We start from the raw sequence: 24337 nt of genomic DNA, 5'->3' as shown, positions 1-24337 counted from the left end.
GTAGGTGACTGGGTTCATAGAGCAGTGATCCCAGCCTGGCTCCCTGTGTGTGACTAGGAAATCGATCCTTAAGGATGCAACATCTGAGCCATTTTCATTTCAAAAGTAAGCTGGCCACTGGTCCAAGACTCACCACAGGCCTCTGGGCTCCTGAACCCCACTGCTTCATCAGGTAAATCATGGCAACAGGTGAGAAACCCACCTAATCTGACTCTCTCATTTGTCTGGTAACTGGGCCACCCAAAGACCTAAGTTCGATTTCCACCACTAAACTTCTCTGATGAACAGGTAGAAAAACCAAAAAGTATGGGGGCCCCACACAGAGCTGCCAGGTGAGCAAGTGACCTCGGGACCTGCCTATGGGGCTCCAGGCCACCTGATCTCCCTGAGAGACAGCACCCTGTTGCAGTTAAGTTCTCACAGCCTTCTACCACCCAAAGCTCGGCCATACCAAACTCTCCAGCATACCCATCTCCACACAGACCCTCCAGAGGCTTCCCTGGGGATCTGCCCTCCGCAGATTCCCAACCTTTCCCCAGGAGGCCCATGCTTTCTAGTGCGCCCAGCAGGGGGCATCCTCGCCCTTCCTCCTTCCTCCTTCTGCCCTGGGGGTGAGATTGGGAGACGGTGTGAGGCACTCTCTATTCAGCTCAGCCCAGGAGCCAGTTTCCCAAACTGGGCATTCATGTGACCTCTCTGATTTTCTCTATATCCACTTAGCCATTAATTACACAATATTTTTGTCTTTCATATTTTAAAATACCTAAATGTATTTTTGAAGGAAAATATGCCCTTTTTGGGTTTTCCTGGTGACGCAGACAGGAAAGAATCTGCCTGCAATGCAGGAGACCCGGGTTCCGTCCCTGGGTCAGGAAGATCCCCTGGAGAAGAAAATGGCAACCTGCTGCAGTATTCTTGCCTGGAAAATTCCATGGACAGAAGAGCCTGGCTGGCTACAGTCCATGGGGTTGCAAAGAGCCAAATAAGACTGAGCATCTAACACTTTCACTTTCAAACCCTCTTTGATGAACGTCTACCCCCCTCCCTTTGCTGCATGGGTCTGCTGTATTCTGGGGGTTGCTTTGCAGGATGTGGGCAGGAGAGGACAGTTGAAGCTATAGCTGGGGATCTCAAGAACTGGATGTGTGATGGGGAGGGAGGGTCAGGAGGGAGGGGAAATACATAATTATAACTGATTCAAGTTGATGTACAGCAGAGACCACCACAAAATGGTAAAGCAATTATCCTCCAATTAAAAAAAAAAAAAACTGGGTCCAGGTAGTGAATGTCATCACTGGGTAAAGATGAGTGAAATTTTATTCTGTGGATTCAGAGCTTCAACATTCAGAGGCTGAGACAGAAAGGGTAAGAGTAAAGAACCCTGAAATCCTTGCCCCAGTCCCATGAAATGAGGGAGTCTGTACAGGGTGAGGATTATCTTTCCAGATCCAGAGAGGAGGCTGCAGGGTGGACAAGAGGGAGGGACTTGGGTGCAGGAACGGGGTGGCTGCAGGTGACAGGTGCAGGGGCTTTGGGAAGGGACAAGGATTTCCCTTGCAAAATGCATTCAAACAGACAGAGAGGGAACCTGATCCCCGGGAGGGACTCATCGGAAAAGCAGGAGACACCAGAGGGGCCCACAGATGGACCTGGGCTGGAGGGATGGGGGAGGAGAGGCGAGAGACAGTAGGACTTAAGAGGGAGGGGAGCTTGACTGAGTGCTTCGGCAGAGGGCAGGTCAGCATGGTGGATTCCCAAGCGGATTCCACAGGCTGTCAGGCCTTACTCCACACCAGTGGTCTTAGAGTTGTTTTTCTGGGAGTTATTTTTGTGCTAGGAATCCCCTCAGCTCCAGCCCCCAAAGGGCCCCCCTCCTCCTGCCCTGGGCCAGAATGGCCATCGGAGGCAGTTCCAGGGCCTGGGCAAGAGTCCCATGGTGGCCAGTGGGTGGCACCAGGGTCCATGATGGGACCTGGGGCAGAAATCGGGGCCCTGAGAGGGGAAGGAAGTCCTGGTCAGAGCTCTGGCTCCTCCAGCTGGGTTAAGAAGAGTGATAAGAGCAGGTTGGGCAAGAGGAAGTGGGCTGGGCTGCCCTGGGCTATGACCGAGCTCCCGGGGCCTGGGCCCTGGGCTGGAGCAGAGTTAGGGTCATGCGCCCTGAGCAGACTGAGCAGAGGCCTCTCTGAACAGCCCCCCTGCCCTAAGCGTTCTCCCCGACAGGCCCCAGCGCAGGGCAGAGGAGGGAGCCTGCAGGAGATCACAGTGGAGGGTGATGGCTGAAGGGTGCTCAGGGCAGCTGTGTGCCGAGTGGCGGCTGGTCAGTAAGGGTCCAGGCCTCGGCCACTCTGGAGGGCTGAGAGGAGGGAGTCATGTGACAGGTGAGGGGTGCCGTTGCCTCACTTGCACCTCATTTTCATGGGGAGGAAGGGTTGAGAAAGAGGAGCTGGGTGTTCAGCAAACTTTGCTTATTCAAAGCACTCAATCCCAGCTGGACCCTGCCCCACCCTCAGCTCCCATCTTCAGGGTGGTCCCAGCCTCCTCCTCAGCCTCTGAGAGAGACAGTCTCTGATGCTCAGGACCCCACCTCTGTGGGGGTCCCTTCCTCCTCAGTGTCCACCTGGGGAAGAGTACCCCTAGCGCGTGCCCCTGCCGCATCTGATCTAGGACTGAGAGGCCCCTGCTCCGAGGCGACCAGACCTCATGACCTGCCTCTCAGGGCCGAGCAGCACCGAGAAGGAAGCCCTGAGCAGGAAGTGCTGAGGCGCCCGGTGAGGGCGGGGGCTTTGGGGAGGGGAGCCCGGCCTCCATGGGCAGGAGCAGTGACCACAGCCCCCCACTGCAGGCTGGCGGGAGGAGGCTGATTTAAAAGGCAGATGGGCCTCTGGCCGAAGCGCTCAGTCCTGCACCCTGCGGGCTGCAGGAGCACCCAGACTTCCGGACTAGCTGGGGCGGGTGCCATGTGAGCCCAGCTAGGCTCCCCTCCTGCCCGCCCTCCTTCCTCCCCTCCTCCCGGGCGCTCTGCCTGCCCAGCCTCTCCAAAGAGGGACGCTTGACACCATGTCTCTTCTGAACCCCGTCCTGCTGCCCCCCACGGTGAAGGCCTATCTGAGCCAAGGGGAGCGCTTCATCAAATGGGATGATGTGAGTGGGGCTGGAGAGGGCTGCTGCGGGGATGGGGTGGCGGATGGGCTGCTGCGGGCTTTGCCAGGGGGACTGGGTTGGTTTATGTCTGCCAGGATTCAGGCGCCCATGTGGCTTGGCCAGGCAGCTGATACAGCTGTCCAGATAAACAAACCTAGGGGTGAGGGTGCGTGCCCAAGCCTGTGTCCCTGGGCGGCCAGGGGCTAAGCTTCTGTGTGTGGATGTGAGAGGAGGATAGCTGCTCGAGTGGTCGCAGGAGGAAGCCTCTTTGGGTCTGGGTCTTCCTTTCCCCCAAACTCCCAAGAAGAGCAGGGTGTGTTTCTCCTGGTCTCATTGAGGGAGGGAGGAAAGGTGCCCCAGAGCCAAGTCCAGACCAGAAGCCGAGGTGAGCCAGGCCCCTGCTCCCAGCACAAGCACCAGCTCCTCCCCACCCACCCCGGCCTGTCCCGGGGATGTCCCGCTCCCTGCCAGCGGCTGTGGGGTGACCCTGAGCGAGTGAGACCTGGAGGCTCTGCTCCCCGGGGCCTGGGAGGGAACTGATAGACTTCTGCTTTTGCCAGCTGCTCTCTGCCTGGCTCCCTGACGCCTGCCTGTCTGCAGGGAATGGGGAAACGACGCTGTGTCCTGCACCTCTGTCTCCAGGGTGTCTGCTTCTTCTCAAACTGGGCCTGCCTCCTAGCCTCTGGTTCTCCTGGACCCTGAAAATGTGTGTGTCGCCACAGGCCAGGGGTTCTCCAGGAGGCAGGGGGAAGGACCTGGGGTCCTCCTCACGGAGCGGAGGCAGCTGGGCTGGCCTGGTGTGAGAGTCAGAGCTGGCTGGTCCCAGGGAGGGAACCTGAAGGCTGGGTGGTGGGCCAGGAAGGGTGGGCCCTTAAGGCTGGTTCCTCCTCCTCCCAGGTGGGATGAGGGAGCTCAGGGTCCATGAGTTAAGGCTCTCAGGCCTTAGGGACTGGGCTCGGCTGAGGAATCTGGTTGCCATGACTAGGGAGAGGGGCCCGTGGTAAGGGGCTTTCTGCTTTGACAGGAGTGGTGTGGGCACTGCGGCATGGTGGAGGTATATCCCAGGAGTCTGCGGGACAAGGGAAGTGGCTCAGAATGAAAAGTGAAGTGGCCTCTCTCAGTTCCTCTGGGAAACGTGTGTAACTTTAGCATCATTAAGGATGGGGATGTGCCATGTGGCCTTCTCTGCAAGCCAACCTCTGTGTACCCAGCGGGCCCGCTGCCCTCCCTGAGGCAGGGCCCTGCAGGGTCCTGGACCCTGCCTCCCACAAGCAGGAAGCTCCCTGTCTCAGGGCACATGCACCTGCCAGATGAGGCTCTGGTCTCAGACTGCCTTTGGTCCAGTTGGCAGATGACCTGGGTGTTGGATAAGCACAGTGCATGGGATGTAATGAGCTCCCAACTTAATTTTGTGTCCCAGAGCCCGTTTACAATGTATTCTGTAGGAGAAGCTCCCCTATGACCCCGGGAAGGACAATCAGTCAGTCATGAGACATTCCACTTGCTCTTGGGGAATAGACAAGCCTATGGACTCTTCCTCACAAAGCCCAGTCTAACTTCAGAGACTAGTTACCTCAAAACTCCAACCTGACTTAGAATGACATCTTCTACCCCACCTCCAAGAATAGTTTTAGGTGGGCTGCAGACCCTCTGCAAAGGCCTGTGGAGGGATCCCCTGCTCCTCCTCTATGCCTACCAGGAGTAGGGTGCACAGAGGGAGGGAGCAAAGAGGTACTGAAGCTCCTAACTGAGCAGCTGCTATCATGGACTGGGCCTGGCAAAAGGGTAAGATTTCTTTTTATTCTCATGATATTTTTAAGGATTCTTAGGAGACCCACCAACCCCCTTCCCCGAACTGGGGAATCTCTTTTTTTCCTTAATTAAAAAAAATTTTTTTGGCCCGTACCACACAGCATGTGGGGGTCTTAATTCCTTGAGCAAGGATGGAACCTCTGCACCCCCACCCTGCAATGAAAGTGCAGAATCTTAATCACCAGACCTTCCAGGGAAGCCCCTGGGGATCTCTTACTCAGGGTCCTCCTGGGTTTGTGCTAAGTACTTCAGTCGTGAATGATTCTTTGCGACCCCATGGACTGTAGCCTGCCAGGCTTCTTTGTCCATGGGATTCTCCAGGCAAGAATGCTGAAATGGGTTACCATACCCTCCTCTAGGGAATCTTCCCCACCCAGGAATTGAACCCATGTCTCCTGCAGCTTTTTCATTGCAGACGGATTCTTTATCCTTGAGCCACTGAGGAAGCCCAGGGTCCTCCTATCATTTCTATTTCAGGAGGTCACTTGAAATTACTTCTTCAGCCCCTCTGAATCCAGTTACCACTTTCAGTTTCTTGCAACTTTGGCTTTGCCCCTCTCTCCCACAGGCCCATTTTGGACCCAGAAAATATGGATTCATTGCCCTACAGACTCCGGGGGTTTGGGCTAGCCATCACACCACTATGACTCTCTCTCTCCAATAGTCAGCCCGTCTGTCACCCATGCATTTTCCCAGGCAGGTGTCAGACCCCACAACCTTAGGGGGTGACAAAAGCTTTCCAAGTGCAGGAAGTTTAAGGTGAGGGGTTAGGCACCTCAACCCTCCCTTGGGGAGGGAAGGGAACGGAGTTCACAACATAGCTTTTTCCAGAATTAGCAGTGTTCTCTTCCCTCTCATATCCTAACCACCCCGGATTTGAGAAACTTTTTCTGGACCATTTCCTTTATAAATTCTGCATTTGTTCTGGTTTGGTGTGTAGCAACTACTGTGCCTTGTTGGAAACGTCATCTTTAGTATCTCGTTATTTGTGCATACAAAGACCATTAAGATAAAAGGTAACCTGTGTGCTCTGTGAGTGGAACAGGAGTTCAGAAGTGAGTTCATTCTTCATTCTCTTGCTCCTTCAGCAAACATGGTGCACAGAACTCACAGTCTAGTAGAGGCTTGTTTCCTGGCAGTCTGTGAGCCCCTAGGGATTTCTTAGACAGGTTTCTAGGTCTGAGAACTGGCTCTTACCCTGCTTTTGCAGCGTGTCTCAGGAAAGGCTTTCCAGAAGCTAGTCTTTGATGATATTTTAGGCAAGAAAGTTTGGGTGCTTGTGTTGGGAGGTGGGAAGGCATGTGGGACAGTTGGGTGGTTGGGATCCATGGATGGGAGGACTGGGCAGGCAGGAAGTGAGGCTGCTTTGCAGGGATTGGGTTCTCAGCTCTCACTGTGTTCAGCTCTCCTGGAGGTAGCATGGAGTCTTGGTGAGGAACATTCTACCCCCTTGGTTGAGTTGTGGGCCTTGAAAACAGGGTAAGGTGGGTACCAAGACTCTTGCTTGGGGTCTAGAGGGAGAGCTTCTATTGGGGATTTAGAGGGGAAACCCTCTTCTCTTCCAGAAATGTCATTTCCAACCCTCTACCCCTTCCCACCCCTGGTTCAGAGCTTTTAAGGCTTATACCCTGCCCTTAGCTCTGGAGAACAAAAAGAAATACCCACACACCCCTGGGACAGCCATCTCCTAGGCAGACGGTGAGCTCTGAAACCCCTGGCTGGGGCCAGGAGCGCTCAGCCTGAAGTTTCAGAGCAGGGGGTGACTCTCTCTGCAGGAAACGACGATAGCCTCTCCGGTTATCCTCCGAGTGGATCCCAAGGGCTACTACTTGTACTGGACCTATCAGAGTAAGGTGAGGCAGCCCCTGTCTACCATTGCCCTGAGCTGCTGCCGATCCATCGAATCCAAACAGCTTCTTGATGACACAGGGGTGAAGGGGTGGATGCCAGCACTATACAGTGACATGGAAGGGTGGCTCCATGCGACCTCCTGTGGGCAGGGTCTGGCTGTTTTGGGAGGGAGGACCCCAAAGAGGACCATGATTGCCTCAGCCCTGATGCTCCACCCTTAGCATCCCTTGGAGAGACAGAATAGAATTAGAATTGCTGCCAAAGGCTGATTCCCTGTCTGGTTCTGGGTAACCTTGAGGGTCCAGAGAGATCAGAGAAGTCTCAACACCTGGGCAGAGAGAAGGCAGGGGGACTCTGGGGAGAGTGCATCTGGGATGGAGGTGGGGAGATGAGGTCACAGCTCCCCAGTAATTAGAGTGGCCAGGGGAGGCATGGCTGTAGAAGAAGGGAGGAGGGTCGCATGAGGAAGGTGAGCCCGCTTGCTGAGAAGGGAAGGTTGCAGTCTGGGAGACCCCACAGTCTTGGCATCTAGAAAAGGCAGTTGGCCAAGATGTGAAGGGGTGCAAAGCTTCCTGCCCTTCATCCTCGATCTGATGTCTCGGTCCACATCCCGTCTTTGCTGCTACCAGGAGATGGAGCTTCTGGATATCACCAGCATCCGGGACACCCGCTTTGGGAAGTTTGCCAAGATACCCAAGGTAAATTGGCCCGGAGGAGACCAGGCTCAGCACGGCCACCAGCTCCACGGGGCAGGGGTCCCTGTGGGGGCGGGGAGCCTGGTCTCTGGAGCGAGCAGAGGGTCTCTTCCTGAGCTATAAAGGGGTGTGGCTGCCCCCTGGCTTGCTGGGGCCTTGGTATCAGGACACAGTGAATGGAGACATTTCATGGCCCGCTCTCCCTAGAGCACCCCAGGCTGTCTGGGAGATGTGGCTTGCCCTCTCTCCCCTCCCCTCCAAATGGTTTCCTGTTTTTGCCTAATGCTGGTAGGGAAGTGGGAAGAAGGGATTGGTGGGAAGCAAGATTCCCTGAATCTGGGGACTAAGAATCTGTCTTCAAATGAGAAATGGCAAACAGAATACACAGAACTTGCAGGCCCCGCGGCCTTGGTTTGTCTCTTCCTGTGGGCCTCTCCTTCCGTGGCTCCCACGATGGGCACAGATGAGATGCCCTCCAGTGGGCCAGATTTCACGACTGAGAAGGAGAGACAGGGAGAGCCACGGTGCGGAAAGCCGGGGGTGCGCTGCTGATCCCCACCGCGTCACCACCCGCTGCAGAGCCAGAAGCTCCGGGAAGTCTTCAACATGAACATCCCCGACAACTTCCTGCTGAAGACGCTCACAGTGGTATCTGGCCCTGACATGGTGGACCTCACCTTCCATAACTTCGTCTCCTACAAGGAGAACGTGGGCAAGGTGTGTGGGGGAGCACAGGTCTGGGCCCTGGGGACTGCCCAGAAGTCCCGAGGGCCAGGCCTGGCTGTGGGGTGTGGTGGCGCCTCTGGGGTCAGGGACCTGACCGCTGTGCTCCGGGGTCCTGCAGGACTGGGCTGAAGACGTACTGGCTCTGGCCAAGCATCCGCTGACGGCCAACGCCTCCCGCAGCACCTTCCTGGACAAGATGTGAGTGCCCCCTCGCTTGGCCTTAGTGCGTGCAGGGCTAAGTGTGCGGGACTGGGCCTTAACAGGCTGCTTTCTGCCCACCAGCCTTGTGAAGCTCAAGATGCAGCTTAACCCTGAGGGCAAGATTCCCGTGAAGAAGTGAGTCTCCCCTATTCCCTCCCCATGTGTCCTCCCCTCCCCTCCCCCAAGCTCTCCAAAGCCTTCCCTCTCCAGGCCTGACACCCCTTCTTTGCCTGATGCCTTTCTCAGCTGGTAAAGAATCCTCCTGCAATGCAGGAGACCTGGGTTCGATCCCTGGGATGGGAAGATCCCCTAGAGAAGGAAAAGGCTACCCACTCCAGTATTCTGGCCTGGAGAATTCCATGGACTGTAGTCCATGGAGTAGCAAAGAGTCGAACATGACTGAGCGATTTTCACTTTTCACTTTCACTTTCTCTGCTTCTCAGTTTTTTCCAGATGTTTCCTGCTGACCGCAAGCGGGTGGAAGCTGCCCTCAGCGCCTGCCACCTCCCCAAAGGCAAGGTGAGTGGTTCTCCTTCCCCAGACCACTCCCAGCATTCTCCTTCTCACCTGAGTTGCCTCTGGCTAGAGGGCAACGTGGGCAGACCTCATGGGGGTGGGGAGGGCAGAAATGATGGTACAGTCCTGGCCAGCAGCCCCAAAAGCCAGGTAACTCCAGAGCCACTGATTCCTGACATCAGGACCAGTGACAGAACCAGGGCAGGCAGCTGAGGTGCCCGGGTTCAGAGTAGGTTGGTCTACATTCCTTCAGCTCAACACGTGAAAGTATCTTTCTTTCTACTGGTGTGCTTGCATGCTCAGTCGTGTCTGACTCTGCGACCCCATGGACCATAGCCCATCAGGTTCCTCTGTCCATGGGATTTTCCAGGCAAGAATACTGGCATGAGTAGCCATTTCCTCCTCTAGGGGATCTTTCCAAACCAGTGATTGAATCCAGGTCTTCTGTGTCTCCTGCATTGTAGGCAGATGCTTTACCACTTGAGCCATCGGGGAAGCCCCTTCTTTTTACTTAAGTAATTAATTTTGAATTACAAGTTGTATGTGGGGTCACCCATGAGGTACCTTACGTGACTTACAAAAAGAAGCTGTCTGGGCAGACGCAGCCCTGAGCCAGGGTTCCTGCCTGGCAGGGGTGGATCTCAGGCTCCCATCCTCCCTTGGCTGGTACCTCAGTATAGAGTACCACCCGGAATCCATGGAGTCTTTTCTCCTGATAAGAATTTGGAACGTTATAAATAAATAAAACTGAGGCCTCATTGATTACCTGTCCACATGAATCCCAGGAGGAATCCTTCCCTGTGGTCAGCTCTATGGAGCTTGGTGCCATGAGTCACAGAGGAAGCAAGCTGGAGGTTGGGGAGAGGGTTTGAGTGGTCTCCTGCTAGGGCGTCACTGGCTGCTGTCAGCAACATCCACGCTTCTTTACTCCTACCTCCTGAGCTCCCACCTTGGCCACGTCCTCCTTATTGATCAATTCTCCAGCATCATAGTAGGAGCCCCTGAGCCAGCTTTGCTTGTAGTTGATGGCTCCAAGATTCAGTCTAGCTTGTCTGCTCAGAGCCTCTGCTCCAAACTGAGACCGATATTGGCTTTCCAGAGTGAACCTGGAAAACAACTGATGGGGTTTCTTTGGAATGAAATGCAAAGGCACAGAATTCTTGAATGCCACCAAAGTTACCTTCTGTTTCTATAGATTTGTCTATTCTGGACAATTCATGTAAATGGAATCATACAATATGTGGTTTTTGATCTTAAGCTTCATTCATTTAGCACAATGTTTTCAAGCTTCATCCATGTTGTAGCATCTAGCAGTACTTCATTCCTTTTTATGTGGAATAATATTCCATGGTATAGATATACCACATTTTACCTACCTGTTCAACAGTTGATGGACAGTTGGGTCATTTTCACTTTTTGGCAATTATGAATAATGCTTCTATGAACGATTTTGTCTGGACATATGTTTTCAAGTCACTTGGGTACATACCTAGGGATGGAATTTTTGGGTCATATAGTAACTCTATATTTAACATTTTGAGGAAATGCTAGACTAGTTTCCAAAATGACCATACCATTTTACAATCCCACTAGCATTGTACAAGTGTTCCAATTTCTCCACGTCTTCACCTTACTCTCTTTTTTATTTTTTACTTTACTTTAGTCATTCTGTGTGATATAGTATCTCACTGTCGTTTTATGCTCTTTTTCCATTTGGCTCCACCCCCTTACTTGTGGGATCTTAGTTCCCTGACCAGGGATAGAACCTGTGCTCCCTGCAGTGGAAGGGTGGAGTCTCAACCATTGGACTGCCAGGGAATTCCCCTCACTGTGGTTTTGATTTGCAATTACTTCCCCAGTGGCTCAGAGGTTAAAGCATCTGCCTGCAATGCAGGAGACTTGGGGTCGATCCCTGGGTTGGGAAGATCCCCTGGAGAAGGAAATGGCAACCCACTCCAGTATTCTTGCCTGGAGAATCCCATGGACGGAGGAGCCTGGTGGGCTACAGTCCATGGGGTTGCAAAGAGTCGGACACGACTGAGCGATTTCACTTCACTTCACTTCAAGGCTAAAGAGAAGGCATTATCTTGGAGAAGGCAATGGCAACCCACTCCAGTATTCTTGCCTGGAGAATCCCATGGACAGAGGAACCTGGCGGGCTACAGTCCATGGGGGTCGCAGAGTCAGGCACGACTGAGCGACTAAGCACATACACACACAGTTTATCCAGATTTTCTTCAGAATGTTTTTTAAAAGTGCAAAATCCTTTAACATGTTTACTAGTTGTATTGGTTTCCCTGGCCGCTGTAATAAATTACCACAAACTAGGTGACCTGACATATCAGAAATTTATTCTCTCATGGTTGTTGTGGCCAGATGTCCAAAATCAAGGGCCACGCTCCTTACAGAGGCTCTAGAGGAAAATATTCCCTTGCCTCTTCCAGCTTTGGGTGGCTATTGGCATTCTTGGGTTATGACCACATCTCTCTGTCTGCTCTGTCTTCACATTACTTTCTGCTCTATGTACTTAATCTCCCTATGCCTCTCTCTTGTAAGGACACTTTTGTTGTAATTTCAGGCCCACTGAGATAATCCAGGATAATTTCACCTGAAGAGCCGAAACTTAATTACATCTGTAAGACCCTTTTTCCAAATAAGGAGACATTCAAAGTTTCTGGGGATTAAGATATGAACATATATTTTTTGGAGGTGATCTTTAGCCCACTACAGTCTGCCTTCTGGATCCCCAAATTTATGTCTGTCCCCTGTGCAAAATATATTCACCCTACCCTAATATTCCCCAAAGACTCAAACCTAAAGTTTAAACTCTCATCCAAACATCATCAGTTCAAAAGTCAAAATGATGGGGCAAAACCCTGGGGCAAAATTCCATTACATCTGTGAATCAGTGAAAAAGACAACAGGGCTCCTGCTTCCAAAATGCAGTGGTGTGATAGGCATATGATAATAGTTATAGACATTCCTATTCCAGAAGGAAGCAAATGGAACAGACATAGAAAGGAGTTCCTTGTCCTGATGATTTTCAGAATTTGGCCCAGCAGAATCCCCTTCTCTGGGGGCTCAAATGGCAAATACAGGAGACCTGGGTTTGATCCCTGGGTTGTTAAGATCTTCTGGAGGAGGTCATGGCAACCCACTCCAGTATTCTTGCCTAGAGAATCCCATGGGCAGAGGAGCCTGCAGGCCTGCAGTCCATAGGGTCGCAAAGAGTCGGACACAACTGAGTGACTAAGGCCAGCACACAAGGCTAATGAAGTTGAGCATCTCTTCATGTGCTTATTGGTCATTTTCATATCTTCTCTGGAGAAATATCTATTCAAATCCATTGCCCATCTTTCAATTGGACTGTCTTTTACTGTGGCATGATCAATTATTGGATATCTGATTTGCAAATATTTTCTCCCATTCTGTGGTTTGTCTTTTTACTTTATTGACAGTGTCCTTTGGAATACAATTTTTAAAACAATATGGAGCACTTCATGAATTTATGTGTCATCCTTGCACAGGGTTCATGCTAACCTTCTCTGAAGGAATATAAAAATTTTAAATTTGGATGAAGTCCAATCTGTCTATGTTTTGTTATCATTCCTTGTGCTTTTTGGTGTCTCCAACTATTGTTGTTGAACTGTCTATTTCTCCCTTCAATTCATTTTGCTTCATGCATTTTGAGGTTCTGTTGTTAGGTGCATTGTTTGTATGCAAATTGCTTTCTTTTGAAAATTTATCCTTCACTTAAAAAGAAAAAGATAGCCCACAGTTTTGACATACAGCCCCACTTGCTTCTCACCTCTTTCCTTCCCTGTTCTGATCATTCTTAGTTCAAATTCTGTCTTAGCCAAGAGACTCATGCTCATTCACTCAATTGTGTTTGACTCTTTGTGACCCCACGGACTATAGCCCTCCAGGCTTCTCTGCCCATGGGATTTTTCAGGCAAGAATACTGGAGTGGGTTGCCATTTCCTCCTCCAGGGGATCTTCCTGACCCAGGGATTGAACCTGTGTTTCCCTCATGGCAGGCGATTCTTTTACCACTGAGTCACCTGGGGAGTGACTAGCTGAGGTCAATTCAGGGGCAAAGCAAACCAGCTAAGATGCTGTCTGCTCAGCAACAAGGGCCTTGCAAAGTAGGGGCTCAGGGTGCCCTTGATGCTCTTCTGTCTGCCCTGAGCCGTCCCTCTCCCCAGGTCCCCGTGCACAGGGCTGGGCCTAGTCTGAGGTTCTCAGTGTTGGGAGGTAGACCTAGGAGTCATCAGTGACTCTCTATCTCCTAGAACGATGCCATCAATCCCGAGGACTTCCCAGAGTCCGTGTACAAGAGCTTCCTCATGAGCCTCTGTCCTCGGCCAGAAATAGATGAGATCTTCACTTCCTAGTGAGCGTCTTGGGCTGGGCTGGGCTTGGGGAAGGGGTGGTGGCTGAAATTCACACCTGCCATGCCGACAATTAGGTGGTGTTGCTGGAGAAGGGGGTTGTCTGAGCCCCCTCTCACCCCAGCCCAGGGGATCTAGAGGGGGACCCGTGCTCCTCTCTCTGGCCTGCAGCCACTCCAAGGCCAAACCCTATATGACTAAGGAGCACCTGGCCAAATTCATCAACCAGAAACAGCGCGACTCCAGGCTCAATTCCCTGCTGTTTCCGCCAGCGCGTCCTGACCAGGTGCAGGGCCTCATCGACAAGTACGAGCCCAGCGGCATCAACGTGCAGCGGGGTGAGGACGGAGGGAAACTTGGGCCCCCTGTGGACCTTTCCCGTTCCGGCAGCTAGGCTGCAGCCCTGACAACCACCCCGTCCCCCAGGCCAGCTGTCCCCCGAGGGCATGGTGTGGTTTCTCTGTGGGCCGGAGAACAGCGTGCTGGCCCAGGACAAGTTGCTGCTGCACCACGACATGACCCAGCCGCTCAACCATTACTTCATCAACTCCTCCCACAACACCTACCTGACAGGTGGGCCCTGGCAACCTGACAGCCAACCTCTCTTCTTCTGGGCCCTGTCCCTGTCCCCTGAATCCCCTGCAGGGGGAGTGGGGCGGGGCAGAGCCGGACAGCCCTTGAGTGAAGCCCCTGCCCCTCGCCCCTCCTCCGGCTCAGCCGGCCAGTTCTCAGGCCTTTCCTCTGCTGAGATGTACCGCCAAGTGCTGCTGGCAGGCTGCCGCTGCGTGGAGCTGGACTGCTGGAAGGGGAAGCCCCCTGATGAGGAGCCCATCATCACCCACGGTTTCACCATGACCACAGACATCTATTTCAAGGTGAGACTCGGTGTGCAGAGGCTGGTGGCGGTGGCACTAATGAAGGGCCCTGGGCCAAGAGCCTTTGGGGGTTGGGGGTGGTGAAGCAGGAGAGGAGGGATGGCTGGGAGGCCTTGGACCAGCATGGGGTCTAGAGGGGACCAGAAGGGACAGGGGCCAAGAGTCGCCCTCCAGTTCTGTATGTGTGTTGAAACTGGAGAGTGGACAATGGTGCCTTTGGGGGAGTGGAAGCCTGTAACACAGCATTGACTTCTTTCTTGCCCATGGGGTCCTCTTCTTCTCCAGGAAGCAATCGAAGCCATTGCAGAAAGTGCCTTTAAGACCTCCCCTTATCCGGTCATCCTGTCATTTGAAAACCACGTGGACTCGTGTGTATCCAGGCCACCCAGCCTTGTTCTCTACCCTGGCCCCATCACCCACCTGCTGCTATCCTCCCCACAGTCATTCCCCCGCCTCTTAGCCATGCCTTCCAGCTCCCTCCCAGGTCTCCTCACAATCTCCTTGGGACTGAGGGCTCTCCTGCCTGTGTCCCTGACTCCCCAAATTCCTGAGCCTCTGATCTGGGTCATCGGGGAGAACAAAAAGATGGATAAGAGGGTAGAGAGGAGCAGCTGAACACCACCTACGTCTGCTCCCTGCAGACCCCGCCAACAGGCTAAGATGGCCGAGTACTGCCGGACGATGTTTGGGGATATGCTGCTCACAGAACCCCTGGAGAAGTTCCCGGTGAGAAGACTTCACTCTGGGGCATCTGGGGCCGAGGGCTGGGGACCCAGCGCAGGGTGCCAGGATGCTGGGGCTCACCCGGGAGGATTGTTGGGTCCTACTGTCTACCACATATCAGACACTATGCTGGGCTTGAGGGACATGTCAGTGGCAAAGGGGCCAGTCCCAGCGCTCAGATTGCTTACTCTCTAGTTGGGAGGCAGACAAGTAACCGTGCCATTACAACCAGTGGCTGCTTTAGGAGCACTTGGGGCTCCAGATCTGGTCCTGGGGATTAGGGAAGGCTTCCTGGAGAAGGTGATGATTAAGTTGTAACCTGAGGGAGATAATGGATTCATCTTGATGACAGTGGGCAAGGGTGTTCCAGGCAGACTGAATAAGCTGAGAAAACATCACTGAGGAGCTACGGTAAGTTGGGTCAGACAGAGGACTGGGGCACTAGGTGGAGTGAGGAGACACGAGGCTGGAGAAGTAGGCAGGGGGCAAGTGGAGCGCAGCCTGGCCTGAAGGAGCTTAGGCTATACCCTGAAGGTAAGGAGATGGCTGAGGCCTCTCTCTCTTCTCCCACAGCTGAAACCTGGCATCCCCCTGCCCAGCCCTGAGGACCTCCGAGGCAAGATCCTAATCAAGAACAAGAAGAACCAGTTTTCTGGCCCTGCATCCTCCGGCAAGGAGCCGGATGGGGAGGCTGAGGGTAGCAGCCCACCCAATGCCTCTGTGGGTGAGGATACAGGTGAATCGGCCTGGGAGGAGTGGGGGCGGGTGTGGGCATGGGGGAGCATCTGGAATGGGAGAGAGGGGCTGGGCCTGGAGGGGAGAGCCAGCCTGGTGTAGGGTCTCCCGGTGCCCCCAGCACTGACAGAGCTGTATGTGGCAGTGTGGGCTGGTGAGGAAGGGGCTGAGCTGGAGGAGGAGGAGGTAGAAGAAGAAGAGGAGGAGTCGGGAAACCTGGATGAAGAAGGGATAAAGAAGATGCAATCAGATGAGGTGTGTGCGGAGTCCTCCCGGTGGGGGTGTGGGGCCGGGTCCCTGGGCCCTCTGCTGGCCTCTCCTCTACCCTCCCCCTCCTCCCTAGGGCACAGCGGGCCTGGAGGTGACGGCCTACGAGGAGATGTCCAGCCTAGTCAATTACATCCAGCCCACCAAGTTCATCTCCTTCGAGCTCTCTGCCCGTGAGTTAGCACGGGGTGGTGGGAAGCTGGAAGTCACGATTCGATGCAGGAGAAGGCCCTTAGGAAGTGTGTCCTGACACCAGAGCAGCCTGATGGGTGGGGCTGAGAGCCAGGCAGGTCCTCCCCTCCCTTGGGCTGGGAGCCCTGTCTATAAATATCCAGCAGAGGAGCCAGGCAAAGGGCATGTTTAAGTGGCAGTGGCTGCCAGTGTGCTGTCACTGTACGGGAACTTGGCAGCACGCAGAATGCTCTGGAATGTGTCGGTGACAGGCAGGTCATTTACAACAGGCCACCTCAGCTGGGCGTCCAGGGCTCCTGCGGCCTCCGGGGCCCGAGAACTCCTGGGAGGGGGTGGTCGGCAAAGACACCAGCCAGAGCACAGTGCCCTGTCCCCTTCCCTCTCTGAGCGCACCCGTGCTGTTTACCTTTATCTTCTCCAGACATGCTCACAGTGAGTTCCTCTCACCCTCTATGCACGTCCCCATCACCAACACCTGTTTCTGTGTCCACTCTGTGATGCTTCTCATCCCTGAACCTCCAGCCTGCACCCTTTCCTGGGCACCACTCTTGCTGTGGGCCTCTAACCCCTGCGCCCTGTACTTCATGGAGTGTTCCTGATCCCTGGGGTCATCTCTGTGTGTTCCCCACACCCCCCTGTGTGTGCCCAGGGCATGCACCCCACTCTCCAGGACTCTGGCACTCACAATCCACCCCTGTGTGTATCCACTGTGCATACCCTTTACCCCAGGACACACTGCTACCCACAGAGATCTACACATTTCCTACCCCGGGCCTGGCCCCTCAACCCTCAGGCCTCGGTGGTGAAGTGAAGTGTTAGCTGTACCAAAGCGGGGGGGTGCAGGCCTGTGGGAGGGGACAGCCTGATGTGGACTCTCCGTCATCCTCTATGCAGAGAAGAACCGAAGTTACGTTATCTCTTCCTTCACGGAGCTCAAGGCTTATGATCTGCTCTCCAAGTCTTCAGTGCAGTTTGTGGAGTATCCTTGAGACCTCTGTAGCCAGGGTCTCTGGTGGGGTTGAGGGGCGGGGGGCCTGGGACGAGGCTCGTGGGTCTGTGGTCCTCCCGGTTCCTATACTCCATGGCAGCTACAACAAGCGCCAGATGAGCCGCATCTACCCCAAGGGGACCCGCATGGACTCCTCCAACTACATGCCCCAGATGTTCTGGAACGCTGGTTGTCAGATGGTTGCCCTCAACTTCCAGACGATGGGTAAGAGCATGATCAGGCCCTTAAGAACATTCCCCTGCTCCTCCCACCTTTACCCCTTCCCTGGGGAGGGGGAGGTCTTTGGAGCAGACTTGGGGGGAGCTGATGTTCAGTTAGGCTGATGCAATTAGGTGGGTGCACGTGCAGGTGTGTGAGCATTGAGTGCATCAGCTCATACCTCTGTGACTGCAGGTACACCAGTGTGTATGTGGTGATGCCAGGGTGCTGGCAAGGGTTCTGGCGTTCTGGCTGCTCAGCCTGAGCGGGTCTGTGGGAACCCCTGCTCCACTGGTCTCAGCTCCCACTCTGAGTGTGAGGTCTGGTTGTGGCTTTTGCTCCAGCTAACTTCAGGCTGGGGGCCCTTCCTGAGAGATGAGACCCTAAGGAACCAATATGGGACATGAGAAACCCTCATCCTCATGGCCCTCCCAACCTCCCTGCTCACAAGATGGGAAAGGCGGGGAAATGTGGAATGAGAGGCTGTGTGCAGACTCAGAGCTGGGGCTCCCTGCCTGACTGCCCCTGTCCCCCCAGACCTGCCCATGCAGCAGAACATGGCGCTTTTCGAGTTCAACGGGCAGAGTGGCTACCTCCTCAAGCATGAGTTCATGCGTCGGTCGGACAAGCAGTTCAATCCCTTCTCAGTGGACCGCATCGACGTGGTGGTAGCCACCACCCTTTCCATTACGGCAAGGCCCTGAGGTGGACAAGTAGCTGGGAGGGCTGGGGTCTTGAGGAAAAAGACACAGGAGCCCCACCCCTGCATTCCCAACCCCCTCCCCTGATATCCTGAAAACTTCAGCCCCAGCCAGTTTCGTGCAGTAGCAAGTTGCCTTGGAAACTGCCTCCTCCTCTGCACTGGAGGCTGCCTCTTGGTCCCCATGGAAACCAAGGGGAAGGGCTGAGGCTGGGTTGGGGGAGGGGAGAAGAATGGGCAGAGTGGGGCAGCAGGAGCCCCAGGCCCTGGGGGAGGGCCCTGCTCCTTCCTCACTGGGGAAGGAGGTGGGGAAGCCCACACCTCTTCCCTGAAGACTGGAAACATCCTGGATGCCAGAGCTTAGCTGTAATCCTTGAGCCACACAGCCTCTATTCTGTGGCCAGCATTGAACGGGGCTCTTCCCAGTACCCAAGAATGGATGTTTCAGCCAGGGGGCTGGAGGACTTAGGTTCCGGGCATGGCCTGAGTGGGAAACTGATACTGATCTCCCGTGCCACGCCCCACCCCTCCAGGTGATCTCTGGGCAATTCCTGTCAGAACGCAGTGTGCGCACTTATGTGGAAGTGGAGCTGTTTGGCCTTCCGGGAGATCCCAAGAGGCGCTATCGCACCAAGCTGTCACCCAGTACCAACTCCATCAATCCGGTCTGGAAGGAGGAGCCCTTTGTCTTTGAGAAGGTGGGGCGGGGCTCATAGCAAGACAGGGGCTGGGACCTGCCCCCTCCTTCTTGGTCTCTACTTGTAGAAGAGGAAATACATAAAGGGAGTTCTTTGAACCTCCTCCTCTCCCCACCCCTCACCTGTACCCTCCTGAGTTTCAAGAGTTCAAAAACCAAGTTTACAGAAATTTACTTGGTAGGCAGGTTTTGTGTGTGTGTGCACAGGTGTGTATGTATATGCTTGTTCATGTTAGGATTAGAGGCAGAAATGTGCATTCCCAGACCAGGGTGCAGGGGCCCAAGGAATCATGGGGGTCTTTTGCCCCCACTGGATACTTGTTGACAAAGCTGCCAAGGGCTGTCTGCAGCAGGCTCCCGGAGCCCCAGGCCACATATCCAGCTCTCTGCCCCGTGTGGACCAGCTATGACATGAGTTGTTAGGATGGCTATGTGTGTGGCTTAGACTGGGCCTTTTGTCCTCACCAAATTTGGTAACACCTGCCATGTTCTCACACTGACTCTAGATTTCTGGAGCCAGGAAGGGGGAAAGCCTGGCTGCCCCCTCCCCACTCCAGCTTGCCCTGTCGTCAACTCTCACCAGATCTTGATGCCTGAGCTGGCTTCCCTCAGAGTCGCTGTGATGGAGGAAGGCAACAAGTTTCTTGGACACCGCATCATCCCCATCAGTGCCCTGAATTCTGGTAAGGACAGGGGTCCTTCTTTGCTGTTCCCAGTGGGTCTGAGACCAAGACCAGTATCAGGATCCCATCCACAGATGGCAGCTTCAGGAAGGTAGCCCTATCATGTTATCAGCCCGAGAAAGTGTGGCAGGAATAGCACCTCTCCAAGAAATTGACAGAGGTTGAGGCCTCTGCCCACCCAACAGAATGTCTCTAATTTTCCGGAATTACTGGGGCAGTTTCCCAAGCAGCTGACACTCACTAGGCACTTAAAATGCTTTAATAGCTTATAACACATTCTCACTTTATTTAGAGAATAACTACATGAAGTGGGCTTCCCCAGGGGCTCAGTAGTAAAGAATCTGCTTGCAATGCAGGAGCTGCAGGAAACACAGGTTCGATCCCTAGGTCGGGAAGATCCCCTGGAGGAGGGCATTGCAATCCACTCCAGTAGTCTTGCCTGGGAGTATCCCAGGGACAGAGGAGCCTGATGGACTACCGTCCATAGGGTCGAAAAGTCGGACACGACTGACTCCACTTAGCAGGCACGCAACCACATGAGGTAGACACTGTTACCCCCATTTCACAGATGTGGAAAGTCTCAGAGGTTTAAAGTAATCTACTCAAGATTACTTGATCACACAGTCAGGATCCAGACTAAAGGTAGGAGTGTTGAGTGTTGGGCTGCTGGTGAGCAGCGCTGGAAGCAGTGGGCTCTGGCTCACTGGCCACCTGGTCACGTCCCACAGGATACCACCATCTCTGTCTGCACAATGAGAGCAACATGCCGCTCACCATGCCCGCGCTCTTTGTCTTCCTGGAGATGAAGGACTATGTGCCTGACACCTGGGCAGGTAGGAGGCCCATGGAATGCTGGGAGCCCCAGGCTGTCCATCCTCTCTCCTTTCTCCTCAAGCCAGCCTCCAGAGGAAGGCAGAACAGGGCATCCTGGGGCAGGTGAGGATGGGAGAGGCTCCGAAGCACATCTCCTTACCAGGTCCACCATGTCCCTGTGCACCCAGATCTCACGGTGGCCCTCGCTAACCCTATCAAGTTCTTCAGTGCCCATGATAAGAAGTCTGTGAAGCTCAAGGAAGCCATGGGAGGCCAGCCCGAGGTCTGTGATGTCAGGGCTCCTGCCAGCGCCCCGCACAGGCCTGCCCCATCTGCGGGAAGATGAGGGTGGGGGTGGACTCCTGGCTCAGGGCAAGAGGCACCTTCCCAATCGGCTCTTCCTACAGAGTCCCTTCCCTCTTGGGAATCACCCTGCCAGCCAAGTCAACGGGGCATCGGCTCCAACAAGCAATGGGTCAGCAGGTACGCACTCCATGTCCTCCCACCTATCCGAAGGGTCTTGACCTCTCCTCTGCACGCTTAGGCACATCCCAGCCTGGAGGCAGCTTTTCATAAAAATAAAAATAATAATAATAAAGCAAAGACTTTCACCTGGGGAGGGAACAGCTGCGTGTGAAGCCTCGGGCTGGGCAGTGCTCAGCAGGCGGCCCACACTGTCACGGGACTGGGCGGGGAGCAGTCGAGCCCAGGGGCCCGCAGGGCACCCCAAGAGCCTCGCCTTTGGCTCTTGCAGCAGCCGGGGCCAAGGCCAGGGAGGAGGCCACGAAAGAAGCTGCGGGTAAGGCCTGCTGAGTCCGAGAGACGTGGGGGTCCAGTTTGGGGAGGGTCGGGGACTCTGTGGCGGGGGGCGGTTCCCGGGGGGCGCACACCTCACCCTGGCCCCCACAGAACCGCAGACCGCCAGCCTGGAGGAGCTGCGGGAGCTGAAGGGCGTTGTGAAGCTGCAGCGGCGCCAGGAGAAGGAGCTGCGGGAACTGGGGCGGCGCGGCGTGCGGCGCTGGGAGGAGCTGCTGCAGAGGGGCGCGGCGCAGCTGGCCGGGCTCGGACCGCCGGGCGCCGGGGGCGGCGTAGGGTGCCGGGGCCGCAAGGTCGGCCCGGGCAAGGGATCCCGCAAAAAGAGGTAAGGGCGGTGGCGACGGCGACGGCGGCGGCATCCTGCCCTCGGCGGCGCGGGCGGCCTGGGGCTCACGGCGTGTTCCCACGTGGCCGTCTCAGGACCCTGCCCGGCGAGGACACCGCCGGGGCGGCGTCGGCGGAAGGCCCCGAGGGCGAGGACGTGCGCCTGCGAGAGCTGAAGGACAGTCTGGAACTGGAGCTGCTGCAGCTGGGCGAAGAGCAGTGCGAGTGTGTCCTGAAGCTCAAGGAGCAGCACGCGGCCCAGGTGCCAGAGTCTGGGAGGGAAGGGGGAGGGGAGGAAGCGACGGCCTAACCCCACCTTCGGCACACTGCACATCGAAGGGCTTCCCTTCTGCTTGGCTTAGCCGGTTCTTTCTTTCCCTCAGCAAATGACCAAGATGATGGAGCTGGCCAGGGAGAAACAGGCTGCAGAGCGGAAGACCCTCAAGGAGACCTTGGAGACGTACGGCCTGCCCTCCCTTCTACTCCTTTTTGACTCTTACCCTCCAGGAAGTCCCAGGCGGAAGGAAACTTCTTCCTGATGCCTGTTTCTCTGCAGTGACACCAAAGAGATGAAGAAGAAGCTGGAGGCCAAGAGGTTGGAGCGGATCCAGGCCATGATGAAGGTCACCACAGACAAGATGGCTCAGGAGAGGTGAGCCCTGGAGGGGAGGCACAGGACTCATACTCCAGGCCCCGTGCTGAGCAGGAACCACTCGGGTGGGAAGGGGCCTCCCTAAAAGGGGGTCCTGACTTGCTCCCCGGAGTCTGCTGGTTCTTGAAAGGTGATTCCACTTCTGTCACCTCTGAATCACAGAATGTCCTCCTTAGGCAAAACACAGATGCCACCACTATTTGAGCAGAGAGGAGAATTTAAGGGAAAATTAAACATTGGCCAAGAGGGAAGTGAAACCTTGGGACAGCTGATCTGCACCTACACTTTCCCATGGATACCTTAAGAAACAGTGCATTTTAGTGAGGAAGCCCCTTCCCTCAGAAGGCCCCCAGGGCTCCCAAAGGCTCCTCAGGTCCTCTGTTTACCCCTCTGGCTGGTTCCCAGACCAGACATAGATGTGCCAGCCACAGATGATTCTGTGATGAAGCTCTCATTTTGCCTACACCCTGTGGAGACTTTGTCCCACCCAGCTCTTCTCAGCAGCCTCTTATCCCATCTGAAACTCTGATCACTCCAACAGGTTGAAGAGAGAGATTAACAACTCCCACATCCAGGAGGTGGTGCAGGTGATCAAACAGGTGTGTGAGAGCTATGTTCTTCCCAAACACACTCTCTCTGAGGGAAGAGGTGGTCCCAGGCCTTTACTTTGCCCTTAGGAGCTGCACTGTCTCAGTTGGCCCATGCAGCTAGGGATGGGGCAGGTGGCAGTGCAGGGGTGGGGCTACCCCTTGGCCATCCAGGGTTCTAGTATTTGTGCAGAGGTTGGGACACCAGCCTAAAGGGGTCTGTATCTGACACTTACTCCTGCCCAGATGACGGAGAACCTGGAGAGGCACCAGGAGAAGTTGGAGGAGAAGCAGGCAGCCTGCCTGGAACAGATCCAGGAGATGGAAAAACAGGTGGGGGTGGAGGGGTGTGGGCCACTACCCAGGCCCACAGCAGAGCTGGCCTGGCTCCAGGGTGCAAAGGGGCTGGGCTCTGGGGAGCTGCCAGTTAGGAGGTGGGAGGAAAGGGATTGGCCCCTCTCCTGGGGGGGTCAGGGCTCTGGTTCCCAGGGGGTCATGAGGCATCTCTGCAGATCTCTTCACTTGGTTGGCAGACCCTCCCCTGAGAAACCCCCTGATGGGCTCCACTTCCCACCCTGATTTTCTGGGCAGTCTAAACAAACCAGGCATCTCCCGGTTAGGTTTCACTGTCCTGGGGAGGGAGAGGGGGGCAGGTGGCGCATCCTGAGCCAGGGGGTGGTCTTCACTGTCCCCACAGTTCCAGCAGGAGGCGATGACAGAGTACGAGGCCAAGATGAAGGGCCTGGAGATGGAAGTGAAGGAGTCAGTGAGGACCTGCCTTCGGGCCTGCTTCCCCTCTGAGGAAGAGGACAAGCCTGAGAGACCCTGTGTGGTCTCCAGGGAGCTGTGTGAGCAGGACACACTCACGGAGCAGGCAGAGACCCAGGAGAGCCACCTCTGATGCCCCATCCCATGGGGACATCCTGCAAGGACATTCACTCTTTTCTGGGATATGGCTCCAACAACCTTACGTTCTGAGGTGCAGGAAGCTGGGGCTTCCTCGGACACTGGAGCCCCTCCCTCAGCTGCAGGCCAAGGTGGAGGCTGGAACCATCTGGGGCCCCTCTGAGGCCTTGAGGCCCTCTCCAAGACAACATCCTGCTCCTCCTCCCCTCCTCTCTGAACAAGTATCACATATTTGTTGAGGGAAAAAATATGACCTATGAGGCAGGAAATGGGGTCCTGGCCCCCCACTCTTGCCTCTCTTAGTGAGCCACTCTGGACTCGGTTTCCTCTCCTGGAGGGTTAGACCTGGTCACCTGGAACCTCCACTCCTTCCCCTGTAGTTCGAGCAGGGCCAAACTCCAAAAGCTCCTGCCCTAAGGCAGGCGACTCAGCCTGGCTCATAGGCCCCATCTCTGGCTTGCCCTGAGTTGACCTCATTGTCAGTTCCCGGATACAAACTTTGGCACTTCCTTCCAGTTCTTTGGGGACGTATGGCTGCTCCCAGGATCCCAGGCTGAGATGCCTTTCCTGCCTCCTGCCTGTGGGGGATGAGAGGCTGATGTGGAAAAGCTGCCTCAGCTGTATGACCCTCAGGCCACTGAAACAGCTGGGGCTGGGGGAGAGGGGAGAAAGACGGCCTTTTGTGCTCTCTCCCACCCAAAGCCCGATCACCCCTTTTCCGAGATCTGGGGACACTTCCCAGCATGTGCCTCCGACTCGGGCTGTCTGATAAGGTCAGCACCATTTTCTCTCCTGACTGTATGAGGTTTATTTATTTTTCTCTTTCT

At 55.0% G+C, this 24337-nt stretch overlaps 1 protein-coding gene and 1 non-coding gene across 3 annotated transcripts; one reads left to right on the top strand and one right to left on the bottom strand.

The window, feature by feature from the left end:
- The first annotated feature begins 2968 nt into the window (after positions 1–2968).
- PLCB2 (phospholipase C beta 2) lies at positions 2969–24337 on the top strand. 2 transcript variants are annotated; one of them, XM_065940590.1, is made up of 32 exons: positions 2969–3141; positions 6729–6806; positions 7434–7502; positions 8079–8216; positions 8344–8423; positions 8508–8561; positions 8870–8945; positions 13235–13335; positions 13505–13671; positions 13760–13906; positions 14051–14208; positions 14494–14576; positions 14850–14934; positions 15505–15667; positions 15812–15921; positions 16010–16106; positions 17020–17104; positions 17214–17338; positions 17870–18024; positions 18566–18730; positions 19313–19412; positions 20141–20245; positions 20414–20508; positions 20633–20708; positions 20980–21024; positions 21135–21366; positions 21462–21627; positions 21749–21825; positions 21922–22017; positions 22559–22616; positions 22851–22937; positions 23302–24337. In XM_065940590.1, exons 1-32 carry the CDS (start codon positions 3058–3060, stop codon positions 23503–23505), a joined length of 3561 nt encoding a protein of 1186 aa, XP_065796662.1. In that variant the 5' UTR covers positions 2969–3057; the 3' UTR covers positions 23506–24337. The 2 variants fall into 2 exon arrangements, with proteins under 2 accessions (XP_065796662.1, XP_065796663.1); XM_065940591.1 differs by lacking the exon at positions 20980–21024.
- Positions 12425–12527, bottom strand: LOC136172749 (U6 spliceosomal RNA). The gene has a single exon (XR_010664095.1). It is a non-coding gene; the product is annotated as a U6 spliceosomal RNA (small nuclear RNA).

The sequence above is a fragment of the Muntiacus reevesi genome, chromosome 7 (assembly GCF_963930625.1).
Source record: "Muntiacus reevesi chromosome 7, mMunRee1.1, whole genome shotgun sequence".
NCBI lineage: Eukaryota > Metazoa > Chordata > Mammalia > Artiodactyla > Cervidae > Muntiacus > Muntiacus reevesi.
This window is presented reverse-complemented; position numbering and strand designations above follow the sequence as displayed.